At 45.9% G+C, this 22,964-nt stretch overlaps 1 protein-coding gene across 2 annotated transcripts in view; it reads right to left on the bottom strand.

Moving 5' to 3' along the window:
• Wwox (WW domain containing oxidoreductase) overlaps positions 1–22,964 on the bottom strand; it is an 862,968-nt gene that overhangs the window by 800,865 nt on the left and 39,139 nt on the right. For both annotated transcript variants that reach the window (XM_026392988.2, XM_077792924.1), the window contains exon 5: positions 8,647–8,753. In XM_026392988.2, the coding sequence (XP_026248773.1) occupies positions 8,647–8,753 (107 nt within the window). The remainder of the gene's footprint in view (positions 1–8,646; positions 8,754–22,964) is intronic.

The raw sequence follows: 22,964 nt of genomic DNA, 5'->3' as shown, positions 1-22,964 counted from the left end.
AGAGGGACCTCACCGAGCACCCAGGCATCCCTGACTTCCGGCCTCCAGAACCCTGAGGAATAAATGCTCCTTACGCCACCAGCCCAGGCACTGCTGCCAGGGCAATCTGAACCAGGAGGAAGAGGACCGATTCCCCAACAGGATCCACAAGTGCATCCATTTTCGGGAACTGTGCTGGACAAGGCAGCCCCTCCTACAGCTCCATACTGAACCCCCACTGGGTGCCAGATCCTGAGCAGCAGATTCTGTGTGCAACTCACTCTGTCCTTACAATGACAGAGAGCCATTATGTTGAGGGCCCTCCTGCACACAAATAAGCCCAGGTTGAAAGACTGACCAGCTCTGCCCAGGGATGCCAGGGAGCCAGTGTGGGTACCAGTTCCATCACGGGTCAGTAGGACTCCAGACCAAACAGTACCCCTCCTCCTCTGAGCTGCCTCTGTATAGGTTAAAAGTCAGTTCTGTTTGAAATATTTAAATATTTGTCTAAAATAAACCTGCCCTGTCACCATCTGAGAGTGGCTGCCTGGTCTCTAGTTGCATCTCTATTTTTCCTTGTGTGGAAGGTTTTACCAGCACAAGGACTGGTCTCCTCTGCTTAATCTAACACACACTACATCTGAAGCCTCTGAATGCCCCATAATAAATATGAAAAACAGTCTCAAGCTTATTTTTTTTCCTCTTAACAGAACCTAAAAGCTGAGCAGCCAGAAGCAGGCCCTTTAGCCTGGCTCAAAACCATGCAAAGATGAAATCCATCTCTTCAAACTATGTCAAAATTGCTTAATAAGAACTCAGGGGACCCCATATTAATGGGAGGGTACATCTGCTTTGGTTGCACATGACTGGGAGAGAGGGTCTGCAGCTAGCCACCTGTGCCTGAATTCCACCCTTTGAAGCCCTGTGGTTAATCACAGCACTCGTTACAGAAAGGTTACAATGGAGATAAAGTTCGAAAAGACTCACTTTAAGAAACTTGGAGGGTAAGAACCAAGCACAATTTTTAGGTATTCTGAAGAGAGAAAACTCAAGAATATTTTAGCAACCAATTATGTCTATGAGCAGGATGAATAATTTATTATCTGATAAAGAATCTTTCCTGGGCCTGTGACAAGAAAGGTCAAATAGGCAACTTAAGTAGAACAATAAACACACTGCGGGGCGAATAGATGTGTGAAGGTGCAGGGCAGGGGTTCTTTGACCAGGTCGCTCAACCCCAGGATCACAAAGGGTACAGAAGATGCTCCCTTTGCCAGGGAACCAAAGCACTGACACATAGTCAATGTTATGAAACACTCATACACATACATGTGAATGTCTATGAATACAACACGGGGCTAAATACTTGACAAACCCAGGCCAACCTTCTGCACAACACACACCAGGAATTTTGGATTGTTAGAGAATCTTGGTGTCCAGGAGTAGGGCTACCCATCCTGGACCCGCCACTTCCCTCCCACCAGGGTGAGCTTGTGTGGCCTCAGCAGGACCTAATGCTGGTTAAGTGCTGGGTAGAGTGACTAAGGGCCTTGGACAAGGAAATAGGAAGACCTGTCCCACCTGCAGGTGACAGTGATAGTTGGAAACACAAGTGTCCCAGGAAAGAGTTTTAGGAGTTTGCCTTTACCGTGAGTGTAAGCCTATTGATCTGAGCGAGTGGTTTATGCAGTTCTCGCTGGTTCACAGACTTATTTCATACTTTATTTATTGAAAATCCAATACTCTACAGAAAAACAATTTCTAAAGCAAAAAAATGGGGAACCAATCTAGAGGCTTATTTAGGATGAACTTCCCCCACAATCTATGGGTGTTAATAATATTAATAGTCTTATATCTTATGTTTTGGTTCAGCTGAGGATCATGCCGAACAATGGGGACCAGGTCTGTAACCGGCAATGCGCTGAATGGTGGCAGCTTGTCCCAGCCAAGATGCCAGCTCAGACAGGCGCCAGGCTGGCGTGCTGGCCTCCACATGCAGCGGGCCTCTCCCTGGGACCCACACACATCCCACCTGAGGCCCACCCTCAGGAAAGCCAAGCTACAGGAACTGCACATTCAGTACCAAAGGAGATGGGGGAGTTCCTGTACACAGCAAAGCGACATTGGCTCACGAAGTGACTGGGTGCGTTTGAGGGAGCTCAAAAGTGGCTGCATTTCTGGAGAAGTTTTTAAAGCTGTGAGCAATTCATTGCTCAGCATCCTCGTCCCTCCCAAACATGACATGAAATTGAAGGGTGTCAGAACCTATTAATAACGCAGCAATCTGTTGAACCCGTGAACCTAATACAGCACGTGGTACTAAGGGTTTCGATCCAGTCACTCTTTCCAGTACTTATCAATGAGGCCACCATGACATGACACCACGGGAGCTTTCCTCTTCACACCAAGGAGATAAACAGGCTGAGCACCAACACACCTGAAGACTGGGATGATCACCATCCTGCAGCATCAAACCATGCGGCTGGGACCAACTGAGCATGCGCCGTCTCCTGAAACATGCACATTCTATTGCCTCTGACTAATAAATCTTTTATTTTTACCCCTAGCCTCCCTGCTTTCTCAATAACCACTTTGATATAGGCCCTTGCTTGCTGTTCCTGATGACTAATCCCTTAATCATCTTTCCTAAATATATGCAAAGTGTAGTTCTTTGTAAATACAAAAGAAAAAGCAATCACATAAATAATTAAGATGGCTTTTCAAATGACAGTTGAGTGCTAATATGAGGTACACTGGAAATCAACAAACTAAATACACATCTATTAAAACGTAGGAGTCCAGACATATGAAGACAGAAGAAAAATTCATTGCTCCTGCACTCAAATCCTGCTGATGAACATCCTCCCCGCAGCGCCTCTCAGCCACCGGGTGAGGGTGGGGAAAGCAAGCGTCACCCTGCACTTCACGTGTGAATGAGAATTTATTATCATTATTGTTATTAATAGCAGCAGCTAACATTTAATTGTGCACTTAATCTTTCCACACAATGTGTTAATGCTTTATACACATACAGTCGGTGTGTTCAATAGAACCACCTATATCTCTTGACAGAGACATGATCATTTGTATTTTATAGATGGAGAAAGCAAAGTTTAGGCAAGTTAAGAAACTTGCCCAAGGTCAGAGGGTGTGTGTGCTTCTAATCTTTGCCAATTTAATACAACATATTTTAAACAATGGTCATCACCCAGTCGTGATTTGCACCCCTAGAAAACACGGCAATGTCTAGACACATTTTTGGTTGCCCCAGTGGGGCTGGGGATGAAGGGTGAGGGCGAGAGAGGTCCTAGTGAGCTCAGTGTCCTACAAACTCTAGGACAGTGAGAGACCTGTGGACTGAAGATAGTGCACCTTGAAGATCTCATGTTTGGGACCTCCTGGGGCTCTTCATTAAGTGGGTAAAACAAGCATCGCTGAGCCAGATCCCTGATGCATGGGCCAGGCTCACGGCATGTCCTCCCGGCCAGTCTCCAGAAGACTGGAAGTCCAGGCCAAACTAACAGACAAGACAGGAAAAAGCCTAGGCTTCCAGTCTCTCAGAGACCCAGCCTCAGAACAAATGTCCCCGGTACAATCCTCCCCCATGATAGGGGACTGGGATCATGACACACGCTGGGGTGTTGGGTGGGCCAAACAGTAACTCCAACACTTCTCCCACCAAACGGACTCACCCCGAGGGCTGTCCCAGGCCCAGGGGATGCAAGACTCAGGGCGCCCACACCTCACTGGAGGTCAGGCCCCACTGTGAGTTCTCTCGCACGTCCTGTTCCACCCTTGGCATGGTACCAACGGCCTGTAACAGGTGAGGCCGGCTGGCCACTTCTAACCACCCTCCCCCCGTCTGGATCTGCCCAGCCACAGCCCCACCCCCTTTTCTTCCTGAAAAGGACTAGAATGTCAGTGGGAACCTCAGGCCCATCTGCTCCAGCTCCTCCCAACCTTCTCCTCTACAGGACCACAAATTCCCCCCCACACACACAAGGATCTAGAATTTAGGAAGCAAAATGGAAAACTCATAGGATCCCACTTTGGCCTTTCGAGAGCTTGCTGTTGATTATCAAGTACACTCTGATGCCTAATCAGCTATTCTTCTTCTGCATGTGCAACACCCCTTGGATGTCCTCAGATCTCAGGACAATGAGTGGGACATGCCATACGCCCATGACAGGACAACAAAACCCCAATAGTTACCAAGGTTCCAATAGATACCAAGGGACAGCAGAAGCCAGGGCACTGCAGGACTCAAACACACCCGCAAGGGAATCCTGTGTGCAGGCCCGCTGCTAAGTAAGAGCACCCACCCACCCACCCACCCCAGGGAAGCAGGAAAAGATGAGCTTCCTGCTCAGTCACAAAGAGGAAGCACTCATCTTAAAGGTACGGACACCAGCCTGCAGTCCAGGTAGCAGATCGTGGGGGGGGGGGGGCATATCCGTCAGTCCCTGAGCTGCAACACAGGCTTGAGCCCACACCCACAGGAACTTTGTGTAAACGTGAGTGGGGGCTGACAGGCTTCCTCTCCTCCCTCCTCTACACCGAATGGGTTGGCCTCTTAGGAGGGTGGTTTTCTCCTGCTGTCCACAGGATCCTACTGCCTTTTCACATCCTCTCGTACTTCTAACCTTGGAGCATCCAACACATCTAACAGAAAGGCACATGCCCATGAATAAAGCAATTATTAGCATTAATAATTGAACATTGAACAGGGCTTTTTTTTTTTTTTTTTAATACCGAGAATGGAACCCAGGGGTGTCCCCAGCCTTTTTATTTTTTAGACCAGGTCTCACTACACATTGCCAAGCCTGGCCCCAAACTCAAGCGCCTTGCCTCCATGCCTATCATATAGGTTCTCATTTCTACATGGAAAGTGTTTCCACACAAGCTCCACTTTACAAAGTAGCTCAATCTCCAAAAATAGAGGCTTGAGAGCTCTGAAAGGGTATCTTGAATGTAAAGGACACCAGAGTGCCTCAGAGTTGCTTCTGCTAAGAGATATGACCAGTCCCGATTCGAATCACTCAAATAGCACTGACCGACTTTGAAAGCAGAATCTGAACAGTAACAGGGTAGAAAAGCCAGGCCATGGGGTAGAGCAGACAGACTTGCAGTCTGCATAAAGCTAGATGGAGAGCCCTGAGTGCACAAGCTACGCAATCTGGTGAGTTACCTCTCTCCAACACTATAAAAAGAGATGACAGGCATGTGCATCCCTCCCAAATAAGCAACTCAAGGGCCTGGCCCAGGGCACAGCCCAGGACGGGAATTCAGTGGGGTTGTGAGTTGCCCTATCAGGATGTGAACAAAGCATTCTGCTGGCAGGAGCCTTGTGGAACACGGTGATCCTGGAATGCACAGGGGAAGCTGGACGAGCAAGTTCAGCCAGGGAGGAACAGCTGAGGATGGAGAAATGAGCTCTCTCCCCAGGACTGGAGCTGAAGATGGCCGGGGAGCCTTGGCGCGTGAGTCAGGGTGGAGCCCAACAACCAGGAACTTCTGAATGAGTTTTACTACAACAAGACACTCTGGCTCGTTCTGAGAATCTCCCATGAGGCACCAATATGTTGCACTACCTTCCCCGCCTGACACGGATATGATCCATCCCAAATGAAGCAGGACACACGGAAGCTGGCTCAAGGCTTGAGAAGCTGGAGTGGAGCAAATTGACCTTGAGAAACACAGGAGGAGGCTTTAACAGTGGGCCAGAGAAGAACTACAAGGAAGAGCCTGCAGGAAACCAGACAAGGAAATCTCCAGGGTGGGAGTGGGGCTGGCATGGGACCGTGCACAGCATCAGGTGCACACACCCACTCTGTCCTGCGGTGCAATGCAGCAATGGACCAGAACGATGGCTTTGGGTGAAAAACCTGAGCCTGTGCTGGCACAGTACAGGGCAGGGAGGAGCGTGCACAATAGCATAGGCAGAGAACACGGGAACAGACAGGAGGGGAGGACGGGACTGAGCGTCTCAGGCCTGAAACCTGTAAAGGCGACTCTAGTGTTGAAACAGCATGCATTAGTGGGGTGTTGTTCCTGTTTCCTTCCTCATATAACCCTGACAATGAATGTTTTGAATAATTATTTTCCTTGGGCTGCTAGTCTACTTCAGGGCACAACACAGCAGACTGAAAGTACACCACAATAAATTCTATCATCTGAAACTGCCTCCCAGGAACCCAGTTTTGGCCTAAATGCAAAAAGAGATGCAACAGTGGCTCTCTGAAGACATCCCACTCAACCTCCTTTATTAGGTGAGGAAACTGAGGCACCCAAGAGACATAGCGCCTTGGCCAAGGTCTTGCACTCGGTCAGGGTGGATTCGGGAATGTCTTCTTCTGTACCTCCAACAATAATGATGCGATAAATGCAGATCAATCTGTTCTCATAAACATTATGATCTAAGAAGAGGATAAATTTAGTGATTCAAAAACAATTGTTTTAGCATCACCTCCCAAGACCATTTCAACATGAATATCACTAAACAACACATTGCTATAGTATCTCTACGACCACTGGTTTAAAATGTAACATTCAGTGGGGGAAAGTTTGACAAGTTCGAAACTCCCGACTGCTGGACAACAGGCAGTATCCTGCACCATCAGCAGGAACTGAAGTTGGAGCAACAACTGGGAAACTGCTAACTGCATTGTCTAGGGAATCCACTGGTCAGATTCTGCCCAGTGGGTGGGCTCAGCATCCCGAAGACCCATTTTCAGATGAAAGTGCAGGAAAAGAGGATGCAGACAAGACAGACTAGACTGTAAAACAGCATCCCCTGGAAGGGCAAAGCCTCGCTGCTGCATGCACAACCACAAAAAAGGGAGATGGGCTCAACACCACATGAGCACACGGCAGAGCGGCAACCGGCAGCAGGAAATAATGAAGCCGAGGACTCATGGGCGCTGATAAGAAAGCATTTCCTGAACAATGAAGGAGCACACACAGAATACACAATCTCTTTCTGGAAAAATATACACAAAATGGCTAATGATGCTTCCCATTTCAAGAGAAGGATCAGGGAAAATTTTTTTTTTTTTTTTTTTTACCTTCACCTTCTGTGGGAAGATTCAGATCACACATGCACACTGCCACTCATTCTCTTCTATAAACATCTCTAAAAATCCTTTTAACAGAAACACTCTACGATAATAATAATGAATTGGTCCCAAAATAACAAATCCAGTGAGCTCAAATCAAGAATTCATTAGAAAACAACTGCATTTGAGACATTTCATGGGAAATACACCAAAAGCACACAACAAATCTGCCTTTTCTTTACTTTCATGACTTCTCTGTCCAGAACACCAGACACTTTCTTAAGCGAACCTCAGCCTGTTTCTCCAGCTGGCAAGACACCTTTGACAGTGTTCAGAAAGCGAAGCCAGACTTGGCAAGGATCGCCCAGCAGACTTCACTCTGCTCCTCGCCACGCTGGGCCATCTCCAGCTGCTCCACCCAGGGCCTCACACGGTCCTTCCCCTACCCGGCCCAACCTTCCCAGTCCTCTCCAGAATCACTCACTCTTCTCCTGCTCGGGATTATACTTCTCCCAACTCCTGGAACTGGCCACTCCACAGTGCCACTCACCACTATTTGACATGCACACACACACTTGTCATTCTTTGGTCAGGGTCATCTTTCTTCCTCAGTAGGTTGAAATGTTTGCTTGCACTTAGACCCAGCAGCTATCATAGCGGTACAGACACACACAACATACACACAACATACACACACACACACACACACACACACACGGGGAAGGCAAGTGGATGATCAAACAGGAGCCCAGTGATCATGCTTTAAAAAAAAAAAAAAAAATCAATTAGCACTCGTCCCTGTAGAGAGCCAGAGCTCAAGCCCTCCAAGGTCCTCCTCCCAGATGTTGCTGCAAGACCCTGCTCACCACCACTGCCCCTCTGCCTAGCCCCTTGCATTCAGCAAAGACACACAAGCTTCCCTGGGAAACCATGAATTCTCCAAGCACAGGCTACCTCTGTGCCTTTGCACAGTGCCTGACACTCGCAGGGCTCATTCCGGATTTCACAACAAGGCTGTCAGGAGCCGTCCGTCCCTCACTGCTTTCTGTCCTTCACCATACTTACACCAGCCTGAGAGAATGGTAAACTTCAAACTTGGTTATATTACTCCTACCTAGAGGGTAAGCCCATGTGGCCAGGGATTTGTTTTGTTTGATGCCATATCCTTAGTCCCAAGATTATTTCAAGGTCTCAGTAAACGTTCGCCCATCAACAGCTCCACATCAACATCTATGCTCTAAAGGGAGAAAACCAAAAAATCCAGGGACTGGGTGAAAGCCAACTCCTTTCTAATCCTAAAACACGTGATAAACAACCTCCTACTCGCATCCACAGGCATTAACGACATTTTATTTTCCTTAACAAATGAGTTAAGTGAGTAAACATCCTCACTGACCAACAAAGCAGAAGACTCTGACAATGGCCTATAAACAATGCGTGCACAGGAACAGCTTGCTCGTGCTTTCATTCATAAAGTAAACAATGTGAAGACCACTCTAAAAATAAAGACATTATTCCAAGAGCAATAACCCTTGCTCCGCACTAGAGCCTCCGTGTGTTCAGCCCGGCATGCACATTTGGCAATCACGCAAGAAAACAGTCAGGCACTTACCCACTCTTCCAAGATGCGTGACACAGCCTCGCTGGCTCTCGCCATATTCCTGCAGGCCAGGATCACGTGGGCACCGTGGAGGGCAAAAGACTTGGCAGTTTCGAACCCTGCAGTTGAAAGAAAAGTTAACATTAGAAAACGCAACAGCAACCTACCAGGCCACACTGTGCCTGTGCCCAACACCATCTGCATAACCTGGTGATTCTCAGCAAGAGGCAATTCTGTGCCCCAGGGGACAGGTACAGCATCTGGAGACATCTTTGTGGGCAAACTTGGGGGTGGTGCTGCAGGAACCTAGTGAATAGAGGCCAGAGAACAACAAAATGGCTAACCATATGCCAGTCAGCACCCACCATAAGCAATCACCTGGTCCGAAATGCCGACAGGATGAGGCTAAGAAAAATTGCCCAAGGGACAAGGCAATTTCCAAGATGAAGGCGGAGCCATAGAAGAGTTCAAGGCACAGCCTGCCCTTGAACCATGGACCATGACCAGGCCCAGGTCTCTGAGACAGTGGAGGTTTCCAGCACCACTGCTTCCAACAATGATAGTCAAGGTTTCCTAGATCCTCTCCTACCTCCAACTAGGAAAATTAAACAGTATTCACATAACGATCTGCATGTGCATGTGTATGCGTACACACACACACACACACACACACACACACACACGCTTGCGCGCGCACACCCCCCCACCCATTTTAAACACAGAGAATACTGACAAGACTGAGAAAAGTTGAAAGGCTGGCATCGAGCTGGGCTTCTCCTCTCAGGCACTATTCCAGATCCCAAAAGTTGAGGTGGAGAGCCTAAGGAAACGGGCTGAGCTTCTGGCGGTCTTACACAAAGAAAGCCACAAGTTCAAGCCCAAGGGCCACCAAGAAAGGGTCTCTGATAAATGCACCACACTTTGGTTAGGAGCCCAGCGGGCGACTGCCCTCACATTGGAACCAAAGACAACCCAGCCTGAACAGATCAGCCTCCTGCCATTTCAATGTCTGATTGGATGAAAGTGATCTGTCCCCAACTGCCAAAGCAAGAGAAGATGCTGCATTCTCTAGAGGAAGATGCCATCAGCCTGAGACACACATTATCACTGCAACCACAGCAGAGTTTCATGTAAAATCTCTTCCATGCCAGCAAAAACAAGAAGGCACACAAAGACAAGACTTCAACAAAAGATGAGAGAAAAACAGAAACAGATACACAGGAGGTCTATATAGTGACATCATGAGAAATGGTGACTAAAATCATAATTAATATATTCAAGGAATGAAAAGATGGAAAAAAGATTTTGTCAGGGAACTGAAAGCAAAAAATAATCAAATAGATATTATGAAATTCAAATACAACAGCATAATCAAGAATTCAAAATACAGGTTAAATAGAAGACACAGTTAAAAGATTTGAGTACTAGAAAATAGGTCAAAAGAAAATACCCAAAAGGAAGTTTAAAAATAAATTTAAAAGATGATTAATACATCAAGGAACAAAAGAAATACTGAAATATGCTGTCTTATGCCCTTACATATATCTAATTGGAGTCTAAAAGAGGAGGAATAGCTTAAGATATGAATAATATTTGAAAATACACTAATAATTTCCCAAAACTAATGACAGACATACAGCAGTAAATTCAAAAACTATCTTGAGCCACAAACAGGAAAAAAAAAACATTTGTATCACATTATAATACATAATATTCATGGGTTAAAGTATCCTAAGACCCTTGTCTTATACAGGAAGTAATATAGTATCAATTTACCTTATATTTTAACCAGTCAAATATTTAGATTGAATACCTACCCATTTAATTAGCTAATAGAGAAGAAAAGTACCATAACAAGAAGTTAAGAAAGAAGAAAATAAACAAGTCAAATAGAAAACAATGTTTGTGTATTTAAACCCAAATATATCTAATTGCATTAAATATAAATGGATTAAAGACTGAAACTAAAGGACAAAGATAGTCAAACTGCATAAACACACATAAAATATGGTCCTTAAAAAAGCATGTGTGTTTTATAGCTTTAAAAAAAAGGATAAAAAACTCAAAGGTAAAAGAAAGGAAAGACACATCATGTAATATGAGCCAAAAGAAATGTGGCTTAGTTACATGAATTCAAGAAGAGGGCTGGGGTGCAGTTCAGAGGTGGAATGTTTGCCTAGCATGCATGAGGCCCTGAGTTTGATTCCCAGTACCAAGAAAAGAAAAATGTAGCACATTAAACATAAAACAAGCAGAAGGAAGAAAATAAAAACTTAAATATAAAATACAGAGAAAAAATTTGAATGTTAGTTCTTTGGGAAAGAAATACTAAAATTGATAAAGGACTACGAAGATAGAGCAAACAGGAGAGTCAGAGAGTCAGCACACAGATGACCAACATCAGGGAAAAGTACAAGGACATCACCAGGTGACACCAAACGCAGGCAGGGCAGAGGGGTAGGAGGGGAAGGGAGGGGGCAGGGGGCTAGCAAGGATGGTGCAATGTGATGGACGCCATTATCCAAAGTACATGCATGAAGACACGAATTGGTGTCAATATACTTTATATACAACCAGAGAAATGTAAAATTGTGCTGTATATGTGTAATAAGAATTGTAATGCATTCCTCTGACATTTTATAAAAATAAAAGAGACAAGTGGGGTTACATCAAAGAAAAGGCCCCTGAACGTGAAAGGAAACAGCCAACACAATGAAAAGCCAACCTACAGGCATGTGCCTGATAAAAGGTTAATATCCAAACACTAGAATGCAATAGCGGAAAAAAAAATCCCAATTTTAAAAATATGTAAAGAAACTTGAGAGGCGCCCTTCTCCAAAGACGACATACACAGCCAACAAGTACAGAAAAGCGTATCAGCATCACTAGCCATCAAGGAAGCACCAAGCAGAAGCATGGCGAGACATCACTTCATGTGGTTATTATTTTAAAACAAACAATAACGCCCAAGCATGCTGCTCAGAGGGCACAGCACTTGCCTACCATGAACAAGGCCCTGGGCTGAACCCCTGGCACTGCAATAAGTAAATAAATACTTAAAATATTAAGACCACAAATGAAAACAAGTGTTGGTGAGGATGTAGAGCAAAGGGAACCTTTGAAATGTATATTCTGTGATGGAAATGTAAACTGATGCGGCCACCATGGGAAAGAGTGTGAGGTTCCTTGCAAAACTGACACTAGCGCTGCCATGTGGCCCAGCGATCCCCTTCTGTGTATGTACCTGAGGGAATAAATCTGATCTTGATGGGATATCTGTGCCCACGTTCACTGCAGAATCAGCCACAGTAGTAAGGACATGGAAGTAATCTGCATGTCCACGGATGGACAGAAGGAGAAAGATGTGATGTGCTACACACATACCACGGAATATTCCCCTGCCTCAGAAAAGAAGGAAATCCTGCCACTTGTGGCAACCTGGATGGTCACATGGAGGTGGCTATGTCAAGTGAAATAAGAGGCACAGAAGGACAAATACTGCATGACACCACTTCTATGAGCATATGGACAGTCCAACCCAGAGGCAAGAGTGGTGGTTTCCAAGGGCTGGGGGTAGGCAGGAGAGAACGAGAAAGTAGGAGTCAAAGCACAGTTTTCATCACTGTGACTAAAACACCAAACAGGAAGAACTTAGAGGGGGAAAGGTTTATTTTGGCTCAGTTTCTCAGGCTCAGTCCATGGTTGGCTGACCCCATCGCTCTCGGCCTCAGGTGAGGCCCAACATCACAGCAGAAGAAAGCATCTCAGCAAGCAAAGGGAGAAGGGAGATCCAGGGGACAAGATCTAATTCCCAGGGGCAAATCCTCAGTGACCCACCTCCTCCAGCCATGCTCTACCTGCCTGCAGTTGCCAACCAGCTAATCCACTAAAACTAGGATGGACCGATAGACAGAGGTCTCATGATCTAATCATTTCACCTCTGGACATCCTGACACGGGAGCTCTGGGGAGACACCACTCATCCAAACCACAACAAAGGGTTCAGATTTCAGGTATGCAAGATGAAAAAGTCCTAGAGACCTACCATATGGCATAGCACCTGCAGTTAGCAATACTGTACTGCAAAATTGCAAAGAGGATAGATCTTATGTGAAAAGTTCTTCACACACATTATATAAAATAAAGAGGAGGAAAACTGCAGAATGGAAGAAAATGTTTGCAAACTCTTTATCTGATAAAGGGTTACCATTCCAAAATACTACATATAAAAGGGATATCTAAAATTCTACATAATACCATTTCTATGGGGAAACTGAAAGAGTCAAACTCACAAGATCTAGAATAGAATAAGACCTTCCAAGAGCCTGGGGAAGTGGGGATGAGAAAGTAGTAGCCAAAGGATACAATTTGCCTTTTTGTAAATAATTCCTGCAGGAGTAAATTTTTGGAGGTGATGGATATATAGCTGCTCAAAGGTCTGGGGATAGAGCTCAGTGATACAGCACTTGTCCAGCATGCACAAGGCCCTGTTCAAACCCCAGTACCCCCCTACACACACACATACACGAAAGTGGATATATAGCTATTCCAGACTCATCAAGTTGCATATGTTAAGTTGTATATATTAACATGTACAGATATGTATGTATCAACATTCTAAGCTTAAAAAAATTATGTTTTAAATTTTTTTAAAAAGTACAGATCTTACAAATGCTAAAAAAGATCTTAAAAAGACCTGGCAAACAACTTTATACCAATAAAATCACAAGGTAAATAAAAAATACTACTGAAAAACTGCCACTAGAAAAACCAAACAATTCTATAAAATTGAACCTGCATCTCAAAATTGTCTCAAAAAGAACACTGGGAAGCATGAGGAGGAGAATAGGGAAGAAATGTCTAATTCCAAAGCCTGAACTTGCAGCCCCTGCTCTGAACTGGAAGATGCCACATTGTGGAAGCTGTGGTATCACAAATGGCTAGGCCACTTGTCAGTGCTACAACAGACAATCCGAGAGAAGAGTCCACCATGGCAAAGCAATCAGTTCAGCCAAGCCCAGGGCGAGGGACCACACACGATGGTCTCTAAGATAATGCTGCTTAGTATGGAAAACCAGTAGCACTGTCTGCTGAGAGAGAGAAGGCGGCAGGAGAAGGCGGCAACTCCCCAAGTTTGCAAAAAAAGAACTTGGGCAGAAGCCTCTCATCTCTATCCCTGGAACTAGCACCTAGTGGGATTCACTCACAGCACCCAAGAATGAAGGCTTCCTGCACATTGCTAATATGCCACTATTCTGGGTTATTCTAAAACAATTATTATTCTAAAACAATCCACAAGGTTGTTTCAAATAGCAATCCTAATGACCCTGTAACTTCCTTTAAAACAACAAACAAGCTTTAAAATCACACAGAGATGCTGCACAGTGAAATTTTAAATAACACTACCTAGAAATCCGCAGGACAAAGATCCTTTGTCCCTCGAATTTTATTTTCCCAATCACACCTGTGAGTCATGCTGTCTCACTTGATAAAAGAATCTAGGGCAAAGGACTTTCTATTCCCAAAACCAGCACTCAACCTGGTGGCAGCAACAGGCTGCAGGTGCAATCCTGCACTCTTACCCGAGACAATCCCTAGCTGTGCTGTGGCCAAGCCATCATCTCTGAGCCTTGCAAGGTTATTCTCTGGTCTTACATCTCCCTTTATCTAGGCAGAGTATCACAGATGGCTAGGCCACTTGTCAGTGCTACAACAGACAATCCCATTTTCTTTCCTTCACAATTGCCTTTGGAGCAAAAACAAAGAACGGATATTTCAGAAGATGATGGTTTCTCGGGAAGGACAATAACATTTTTATAGTAAACCATATCTCTAGAGTGTGGAGTTTTATAAAAAAAATAAGTTTAATAATGCTACCTACTGCTAAGTCCTGGATAAAGCCCATGAGAACAGCAGCCCTCACTCTTGTAATACTGCAGCTGATGGCCAGTTTAATTAGCTAAATGTAGAAGTGTTAAGCCAATTCTGCACAGTGCCAAAGTTTGTGCAAAATAATGAAGGCAATGGTTTACTAAATTTAATAACCTGATTCATCTTATAAAAAATTAACTTTATGACAATGTTTAAATTGAACCAGCTTAACGGCACGGAGATGGCAAGAGTGTGTTCAGAAGAATATTGAAAGCTAATAATACGGAGAAAATAAAGGAAACACTTAAAACAATAGGTAGCCTCACTTTTCTAGCACTTGCTCCATCTGATCCAATCAGAGGTTTCCCATCTCACTTTCTTGGGTTTTAGGCTTCAGATGCAAGCCAAGCATCCAAGTACCATAAAATGGAAAGTGTACCCCAAAATGGGTACCTGCTCATCATACACTAGTTTCACCCTCGGGCATAGAGGTTATTAACTGGTGGTTATGGGACATATGGAGTCCCTGGAGTTGTTCTGTGGTCCCACCATTTCTGTCCCTCCTCCCTCCCTTTTTGATCCTTCCCTCTCATTCTTTATTCTTTCCTCTCCTCCTTCCTAAATGAATTAGTTGCCAACATTAGAAAGTTGGAGAGAGCATAATCCAAAGCCAGAGACCTAAACGTCTTAGAAGAAACATTACTGGGGGCATTCAGGGTGACAGTCAGGTGAGCCACAGGGCCACTGCCAGCCAGAGGTGGGCTTTAGGCTCCCTGGTAGCTGTGGTAAGTGCCACCACACTGCTGGCTTTGCCTCCCAGGCCACTGAAGGCACCTGATGCAGACATGCATGCTATGGAGGAAGGTCCCTGCTAGAGATGACCATTCAAGCCTCACCACAAAACAGCCTGAGTTCATACGTTCACATCCGAATCCCCAAACCCGACCTGTTGGAGGTTTTTATCGATGCCATGTCCAGTGCTTCTCTGTAAGAGTGAGAAGACCAGTCGTCTAGGATGTCCAGGGAAAGCTGCTGTGGCACTGGGCTTACTGCAGATGGGGAAGCACAAGGACAATTCAGGGATCTGCAGGAATTGGGGTCTGGGGTACAAGGTCCTCTGCATTCCCAGTGTCGCTTGGTGGCAGCAGAAAGTCTGGGCCAACAACTACCTGGGGACGGAGGAGAGGCTGATGAAACAGAAGCAGAAACGCAGGGTGCGTGGAAAAAGAGAAAGAGGGCTGTCGAGCGTCCCCACAGAAATAAGGCCCAGAGGACACCGTGGCGATGAGACCTCACGAGCTGGCAGAGAAGGCAGGGCCGGCGCCTGGAGAGGATCCCTGTGAATCATTATCACCACTTCATCCATTCACAGGGCCTCCATTGGTCATGCAGATAAGGGGCTGGCTGAGTCACGGGGGACCAGCTACCCTCCTTGCTGAGGGACTGAGGGGCTACATTAGAAAACCACTGAGGAAACCAAAACCTACAGCACCTGGCGACCACTCATCCCAGGCTCAAAGGGAGCATCAGGGGGGCTCCCAGGGGGTTCCCAGGTGCCCCTGGTGAGCTTGTGCGCTCATCTACCCAGACGGGGAGCACCCAGGGAGGACTACACCTGAATGTGGCAGCCAAGTTGGAAAGCACAGGTGGCCACTCCCAATAAGGCACACTGGAAGCTGGGACAGGTGGGGACAGAGTCACCCACAGATTCCTCAGGCACAAAAGACATTAAGGTAGAAACCCAGTCCCAACCCCACTGATGCCCCCCTGGGGCAGTGGGGACCAAGAGCCAGGCAGTTTCTTTCCCCGGTGCCAGGAAGTTTCCTTCTGATTCGAGTTTTTTAATTTTCTTCATATTGTAGATGTACTTGGGCAGTGTCCCCTTTACTGTAAATTATGGTTTTAATTATCATTTTTATTAAGATGCCCAAAGGAGCGGGGGCTTACAACACCCGTAATTTCTAATGGGTCGTTATTATTAATTTATAATTGTGGAACACTGGAGACAAATGCTACTTGTAACTGTATGCCATTAAAAGCCCACAGAGATGGTGACCAGCACCCCAACATCCCCCGACCCAAGAACATAGCACTAAAGCAATCTTCGGGAGCCACGCAACAAGTGAATGAGCCTCCGAGCCCATATCCTTGCCCTCCCTGGAGATCCATCGCATATGGAGTAAGCAGAGGAGCATGTCTTTCAGTTTGTGTTAGATTTGGGGAGAGTTAACAGTTTCTGTATTAATAAACCACTAGCCCGGGCTGGGGATGTAGCTCAGTGGCCATGTGCTTACCCATGGCCAGTGCCTGCATTCAACCCCCAGCACTCCAAAAGAAAAAACCCAAACTCAAACCCCACATGCTAGGATGCAAGTTTCTCCTACATCCGACATCCTCCTAAATGCAGAAGGACCACACTTTCCAAACTGATCTGATTAATGTAAATGAAATTACAGCGACTTGACATTGACCGTGATCTTGAAATCCAACTCTCCAGGGGCACTTCGGATGCAGTTCTAGGACACATGGGCATCCTAGCTACGAGGTCAGCACCAGCACATCTGCAGTGACCAGATAATCCATCTCACCGTTTCTGGAGTTACTTTAATTTCCTGAATGATCACATTTACCTTCCACACCATTTCAATTACATAGTTCCAAGTTTAAAAGAGTTGGCCGTCACTCTCACTAAACACAATGCATAGCTGCCAACTCTTAAGAAATTACAAAACACACAGGTCTCTCCAGAGGAAAATAAGTCATAACCAGCCCTGCTCTTCAACATATGCATTGTATACAGTGAGCAACAAGTACCAAACAGGGCTTCCTAAATACCCTTCGGAATGTGACGACATCTCAAATTTATTTATCTAAACAAAAATGTCAATTTGAGAGATGAGAAAATAGAAGTGGGTAAAGGGTTGGTTCACATGGAATATCTTATTAAAAATCACACTGGGTTGCAACCCTGTGCTCTGGGCAGTACAAGACCAAGGTTATAATATTTTGTAAGGCTGTATAATAAATTCCAAGTGACGGTATGAGATCTCTCAAGAGGCAAGACTGACCCCAGGCTGGCTACCAGTGCTGCCAGGCACTGGGTGAATAAGTTCTCATCTGACCTGCCAGTGACAGTCCTGGTTAAGAATCACAGTGAGAAAATTGCCCAAAGATTACAATTAACATCCGTCCAGACAGGCCCAGGGAAAGGCCCAGGGAAGACAGATGCAGTGAAGTCCACTCGCAGAGCAGATCTGTGTTGACAAAGGTGTGGGGGAACTGGACAGCCTCACATATTATTGTGGGTGGGGGTTGCAGACACAGATATAGAGGCTCAACATCATTAAGGGCGACTGCACCATATCTGTCAATTTTTAGATAGATATGTCATTTCAAACTCCAGTTATTCCATAACTAGAAATTTATTCTACACATAGAGGTGCCCACACAGAGGGCAAATGTGAGAGGAAAGTCCAGCAATGTTTGTAAGAGCCAACAAACTGCCAGCAACCTGTGTCCATCAATGAGGTGAAATCAATTAAACAGCAGAGAATAAAACATTGTGCTACACTTAAAAACGGACTCTGTGAAATGATCTGGAGACGCAAGAGACACCTCGACGCTGTCGGACTGCTTTTGTGGGCGGTGGGGGGGGAGGGGTGCGCAGAGATTAAGCCAGGGCCTGGCACACTCCAGGCGAGCACTCCACCCCCTGAACCGCAGCCCCAGCCCTTTGTATTTTTTCAGACAGGGTCTCAACTAAGTTGCTCAGGCTGGCCTCAAACTTGTGATCCTCCTGCCTCAGACTTCAAGTAACTGGGATGACAGGTGCGTGCCACCACCCTGGCTTCTGTGCTCTATTACTGAGAAAATAAAAAGTCCAAGCATGGAGTAACCTGCACCCACAACACCAAGTGGGGGAGCAAAGCTGTCCTTGGTGTTTTTCATTTCAGGAAGAGCCGTTGGTCAAGGGCAAGGAGGACTACCTGTGCGCGTTACAATAAATGTGCCAGTTCATGTGTACGGACGTGCACAGCTGTCTGAGCAAGCAACCAAAAATAACTACCTGAATGACACCGAGTTGGCCATTTGTGGACCTCCATGAATTTTTATATACAGCATCAAGGCGAGTAGGAAGAGAAAGGGAAGAACCAGGTATTACTCCTAACAATGTGTTTTCTGAGCATCCCGACTTATAGGGAAGACTGGGAGACACCAGTGAGGACGACTTGGGGTTACGATGTGCTAAGTGCTCTACAAAGTGCACTTGTTCCAAGGTGTTCTTCAAAGAAACCCTACGAGTGTCACTGTCAACATTTCACGTAAGAGAACGCAGTGACCCCAGAGGTTAAGGGGTTAACAAAAATTAGAGGGCAAAACAAAGAAGGGCCCTCCCAGGCACTGTGGCCCGAGTTCAGAGCAGGGCATCCCACCATCTGGCCCCCACACCACCAAGCCCACCACGTCACTAGGGTTTTGTGACACTGTGATGGACTAAAATAGACGTACTTGGTCTTTGTCCAGCTGACTGACACAGAGCTCCCTGGAAACTTCCCGAGTAACTGGGACCAGAGGGACATCTCAATGATACCCATGTTAATACGTTAATGAGGCGACTCTCAGGGGACAGGTGCCGGTTACTAGAGGAGCCATCTATGTGGCTGGAGGGTTGGAACTCCAATTCCCCACCTCACCCCTGGCCACATCTCTGGGGAGGAGGGGCCAATGATGGCCCATCACACCTGCATAATGACGTCACCATAACACAATGGCTGTGGTGTTCAGGGAGCTTCCAAGTTTGCAACACAGAGTGCTGGCAGGGTGTCTGTCCCCTTCCCTCGCCTCGCACCACCACACCCGGCACCCTGTGTCCTCTGTAACATACTTCCTCATGAACTCACACAGGCAAGTAAAGGTTCTCCTGAGATTTGTGAGTCACCATACCAACTCCCAGCCCGAGGAGAAGGCTGTGGGAACCCCAATTTGTAGCTCCTTGATCAGAAGTGGAGGCGACTGCCACACTCTGGCTGGGCCCAATTCACGAGCCACTTGTCAAGCAGGAACTAACTTTATTTGTAGCACCCACAAAGCACCACAGGAGCTCTCCAGGAATTCCCTCAGAACCTAACTGCCACCTCTGGCATTTCCGGGAGCACCTAAATTGGAACCCTTCCCGCTCTTGAGGCTGATTGGCTGGGTCATGTGGGCGGAGCCAAAAGAGTCCCCCAATGAGCAGCTCCGCGGTCTGAACGGGCAGGGAAACAGCCCAATGAGCATCACCCCAGAGGAGCCAATCAGCTGGAAGTTTGCTGGCTGCTTAGGCTGCCGCTCTCAACAGGCGATAACCTGGGACTTAGAACTGCATCTGAAGTAGGGGCAGCCTTGTGGGATTGAGGTCTATACCCATGGGGTCTGTGCTAACTCTGGGCAGCTAGCTCCTACCTGAACTGCAGGGCACCCAGTTGGTATCTGGAGCCGGCAAATTACCCACCAGGAGGGAAGAGCCCACATCTGTGGTATCAGAAGTGATCTGGAGCATGCAGAGGAAGACTGATCTTCCCTTCTTTCAGGGTGAAAGGCACAGGCCAGAGGGAGCCCCTGGAGGGCAGGGAGGAACCAGCCTGGACACTCCTCCCAGAGGGAGGACATTAAGAGATCTAGGTACCTCTCTCCTGCCACCTGCTTATGTACTTGCCATCTGTATGATGTAAACTGAGTCGCTCAGCATTGGGCTTTTTAAATCTTCAGCATCCCTGGGTGGGCACAAAAGCTGCTGTCCTTCTCAAGGAGGAAAAAAAAAATGATCCAAATGCCACGTGATCCTAGGTGAACAGCTCTCTCGTCTTTGCCTATTTGATTTCCATGTTCCCATGTCAAGGTCTGGAACCGTGGTCCCTTGGACTCCTTTACTCCGCCAGTGCGCCTGCTTCTTGGAAGCAATCTCTAAACTGTGATATGTTACCAATGTTCTCTTGTTCAACATTTCATCACGGAGCCCTGAATCAACGCCGCTCCGCATTCAGGAGCGCTTATCTGCGAAGGGCTGAGAGGGGAAAGGACGGTAGAGAAATCACAGTTCCACTCCACATCCGCCAGGGTTAGTCATTTACTGCTTCAGACTTAATTTAACTCGACCTCACACTTCCAGCCAGTAAGTGGCCCCTTAATACCACAGCTTTACAAGTTCTGCTCACATTTTGTCTTTAGTTCCCCAAAGTCTTTGGATCCAGACTTTAAAGGACTTTTGCTACTGAAGTCACCATCCGCTCCCCCAATAAAGAGAAAGTAACTCAGACTTTTTAGTGAAGTACACATGTGCTGGTATAAACTTGTCCCAGATCCCAGGAGGAAAAGAATAAAGTAGGACAATGAAAGAAAACACAAACCTCCTGATGAAAAACATTTTTTTAAAATCCAGCTTTTTGGATTTAGAGACCACTGTCTTTTTAAGACTTTCAACAAAACAGTTTCCTCTTCTCCCTGGTGTTAAAGACGAGGAGGAAGGAGAAGGCTCTGTGTCGCCCTGCAGGGTCGCATGGGCTCACATTTGTTCTGCAGAGGCCCGACTCGTTTTAACTAATATCACACACAGGCACACGTGCACCTGTGATCTGGGCTCTCACACTCCTATATTCACACCAGTATCTACTCAGAGAACCCAAGTCTCCTGGGTGTTTAGAAGCGCAGACTCTCCCCTGAAGTTTGGCCCGTCTTATTTTGATGGATTAATTTACAGCCACCCGAGCAGGAGAGGACCCTTGCCTGAGTCTGCAGCATCCCGGGTTGTGTTACTCAGGTTTCACTGTTTTTCACAGCTGTGAGAGGGTTTTCTTGTAGTGCTGGGGCCTGCGCTGCTCTTTCCCATCTGCTTGAGATGGGGTTCCTGATGATTTAGAGGAGATGGGCCAGCCACGTGGATCCAGGGCCCACACCCATCCAAAACCAGACTGTTGCTCTGATTTTCTTAATGACCAAGAGGCCATGATCAGCCGGGTTTCACAACACATTTTCCACTTCTGCCAATTAAGAAGTATTTAGAATTATCTAAATAAGAAAAAGTAAAATAAAGAGGAAGCAGCCCTCCTTCGTTCCATTAAGAGCTCCCAGAAATGAAAAGCTGCTCCTTCTGCACCGAGGACAATGTACTACCTTTCTAATTCCAAGTACTTAAAAAAAAAAAAAAAATTTCAGATCGACCTTGGCTCTCACCTTTAAAAAAAAGTGGTATATTACTTTGCCTCTTGAAAAGATTAAATTCTTTATGCTCCCAAAGTCATATGGAGGTGCTCAAAACACAATGCCTGGAAAATTCAGCACTTTTTGGAGGCTCACTTTTAAAGTATCCAAATTGACTTTTCATTCTCTCTCACTTAGAACTTTTTAAGATGCAACTTCTTTAAAAATAGGAATTAAATTCGGTCTCTGAAACTAGATGCACAGAGAGTTCCATTAACTTTGTGTACTCTGGGCCCACTGTGACCTTGCCTAAAATCAATCACTTCTCCAACTCCAAACAAGTCAGTAACAGGGCATGTGTCATGATTGGTTATGAAGTGACAACAACTAAAAGATTTGCTCAAAATATACAAAAAGGAGGCAAAGTGTAAAAAAAAAAATCTAACATATTGTTTAATTCAGAATATACCTAATTACAAAGGGCCCAGGACCCACGTGGCTGGCCCATTTCCTCTAATTAGGATCATCCCTGCCTTACATTTTTTAAGTAGTATCTCTGATCATCTATATAATCAGATTACTTAGAAAATGTCTTTAATATAATGACTTTGTAAAACTTTGTAAACTCTGTCTTGCTGTGTTTGTGGCTATTGTTTAGGGGTTTTTTTTTTAAACACAAATGCTGGCAACATCTCAGTATAACACAAAAGCATTTTTTTTTAAGAGAGGTAGAGAGAGAATTTTAATATTTATTTTTTAGTTCTCAGCGGGCACAACATCTTTGTATGTGGTGGTGAGGATCGAACCCGGGCCGCACGCATGCCAGGCGAGCGCGCTACCGCTTGAACCACATCCCCAGCCCAAAAAGCATTTTCTTAAAAAATGTTATAATGCTAGACATGGTGGCACATGCCTGTAATCCCAGCAGCTCCAGAGGCTGAAGCAGGAGGATCACAAGTTCAAAGCCACCCTTAGCAACTTAGCGAGGCCCTAAACGATTCAGAGAGATCCTGACTCTATTTAAAAAAAAAAAAAAAAATACGGGGATGTGGCTCAATGGTTAAGCACCCTTGGGTTTAATCCCCAGTACCAAAAAAAAAAAGAAATTCTGTTTCTGCTTCGAGTAGTCAAAGAGTCTGCAACAGTCCCAAGCAGAAGGTACTGGCAATTCTAGCTTTCAAAAGAGGAAGTAAATTAAACTCTACCTCATTTCCTTCACAGGTCAGGGAGCACAGGAGGAAACACCAAGAATCACCACTGGGGCTCTTCTGACATGACTCAGCC

This window comes from Urocitellus parryii, chromosome 15 (assembly GCF_045843805.1).
Source record: "Urocitellus parryii isolate mUroPar1 chromosome 15, mUroPar1.hap1, whole genome shotgun sequence".
NCBI classification, from domain to species: domain Eukaryota; kingdom Metazoa; phylum Chordata; class Mammalia; order Rodentia; family Sciuridae; genus Urocitellus; species Urocitellus parryii.
This window is presented reverse-complemented; position numbering and strand designations above follow the sequence as displayed.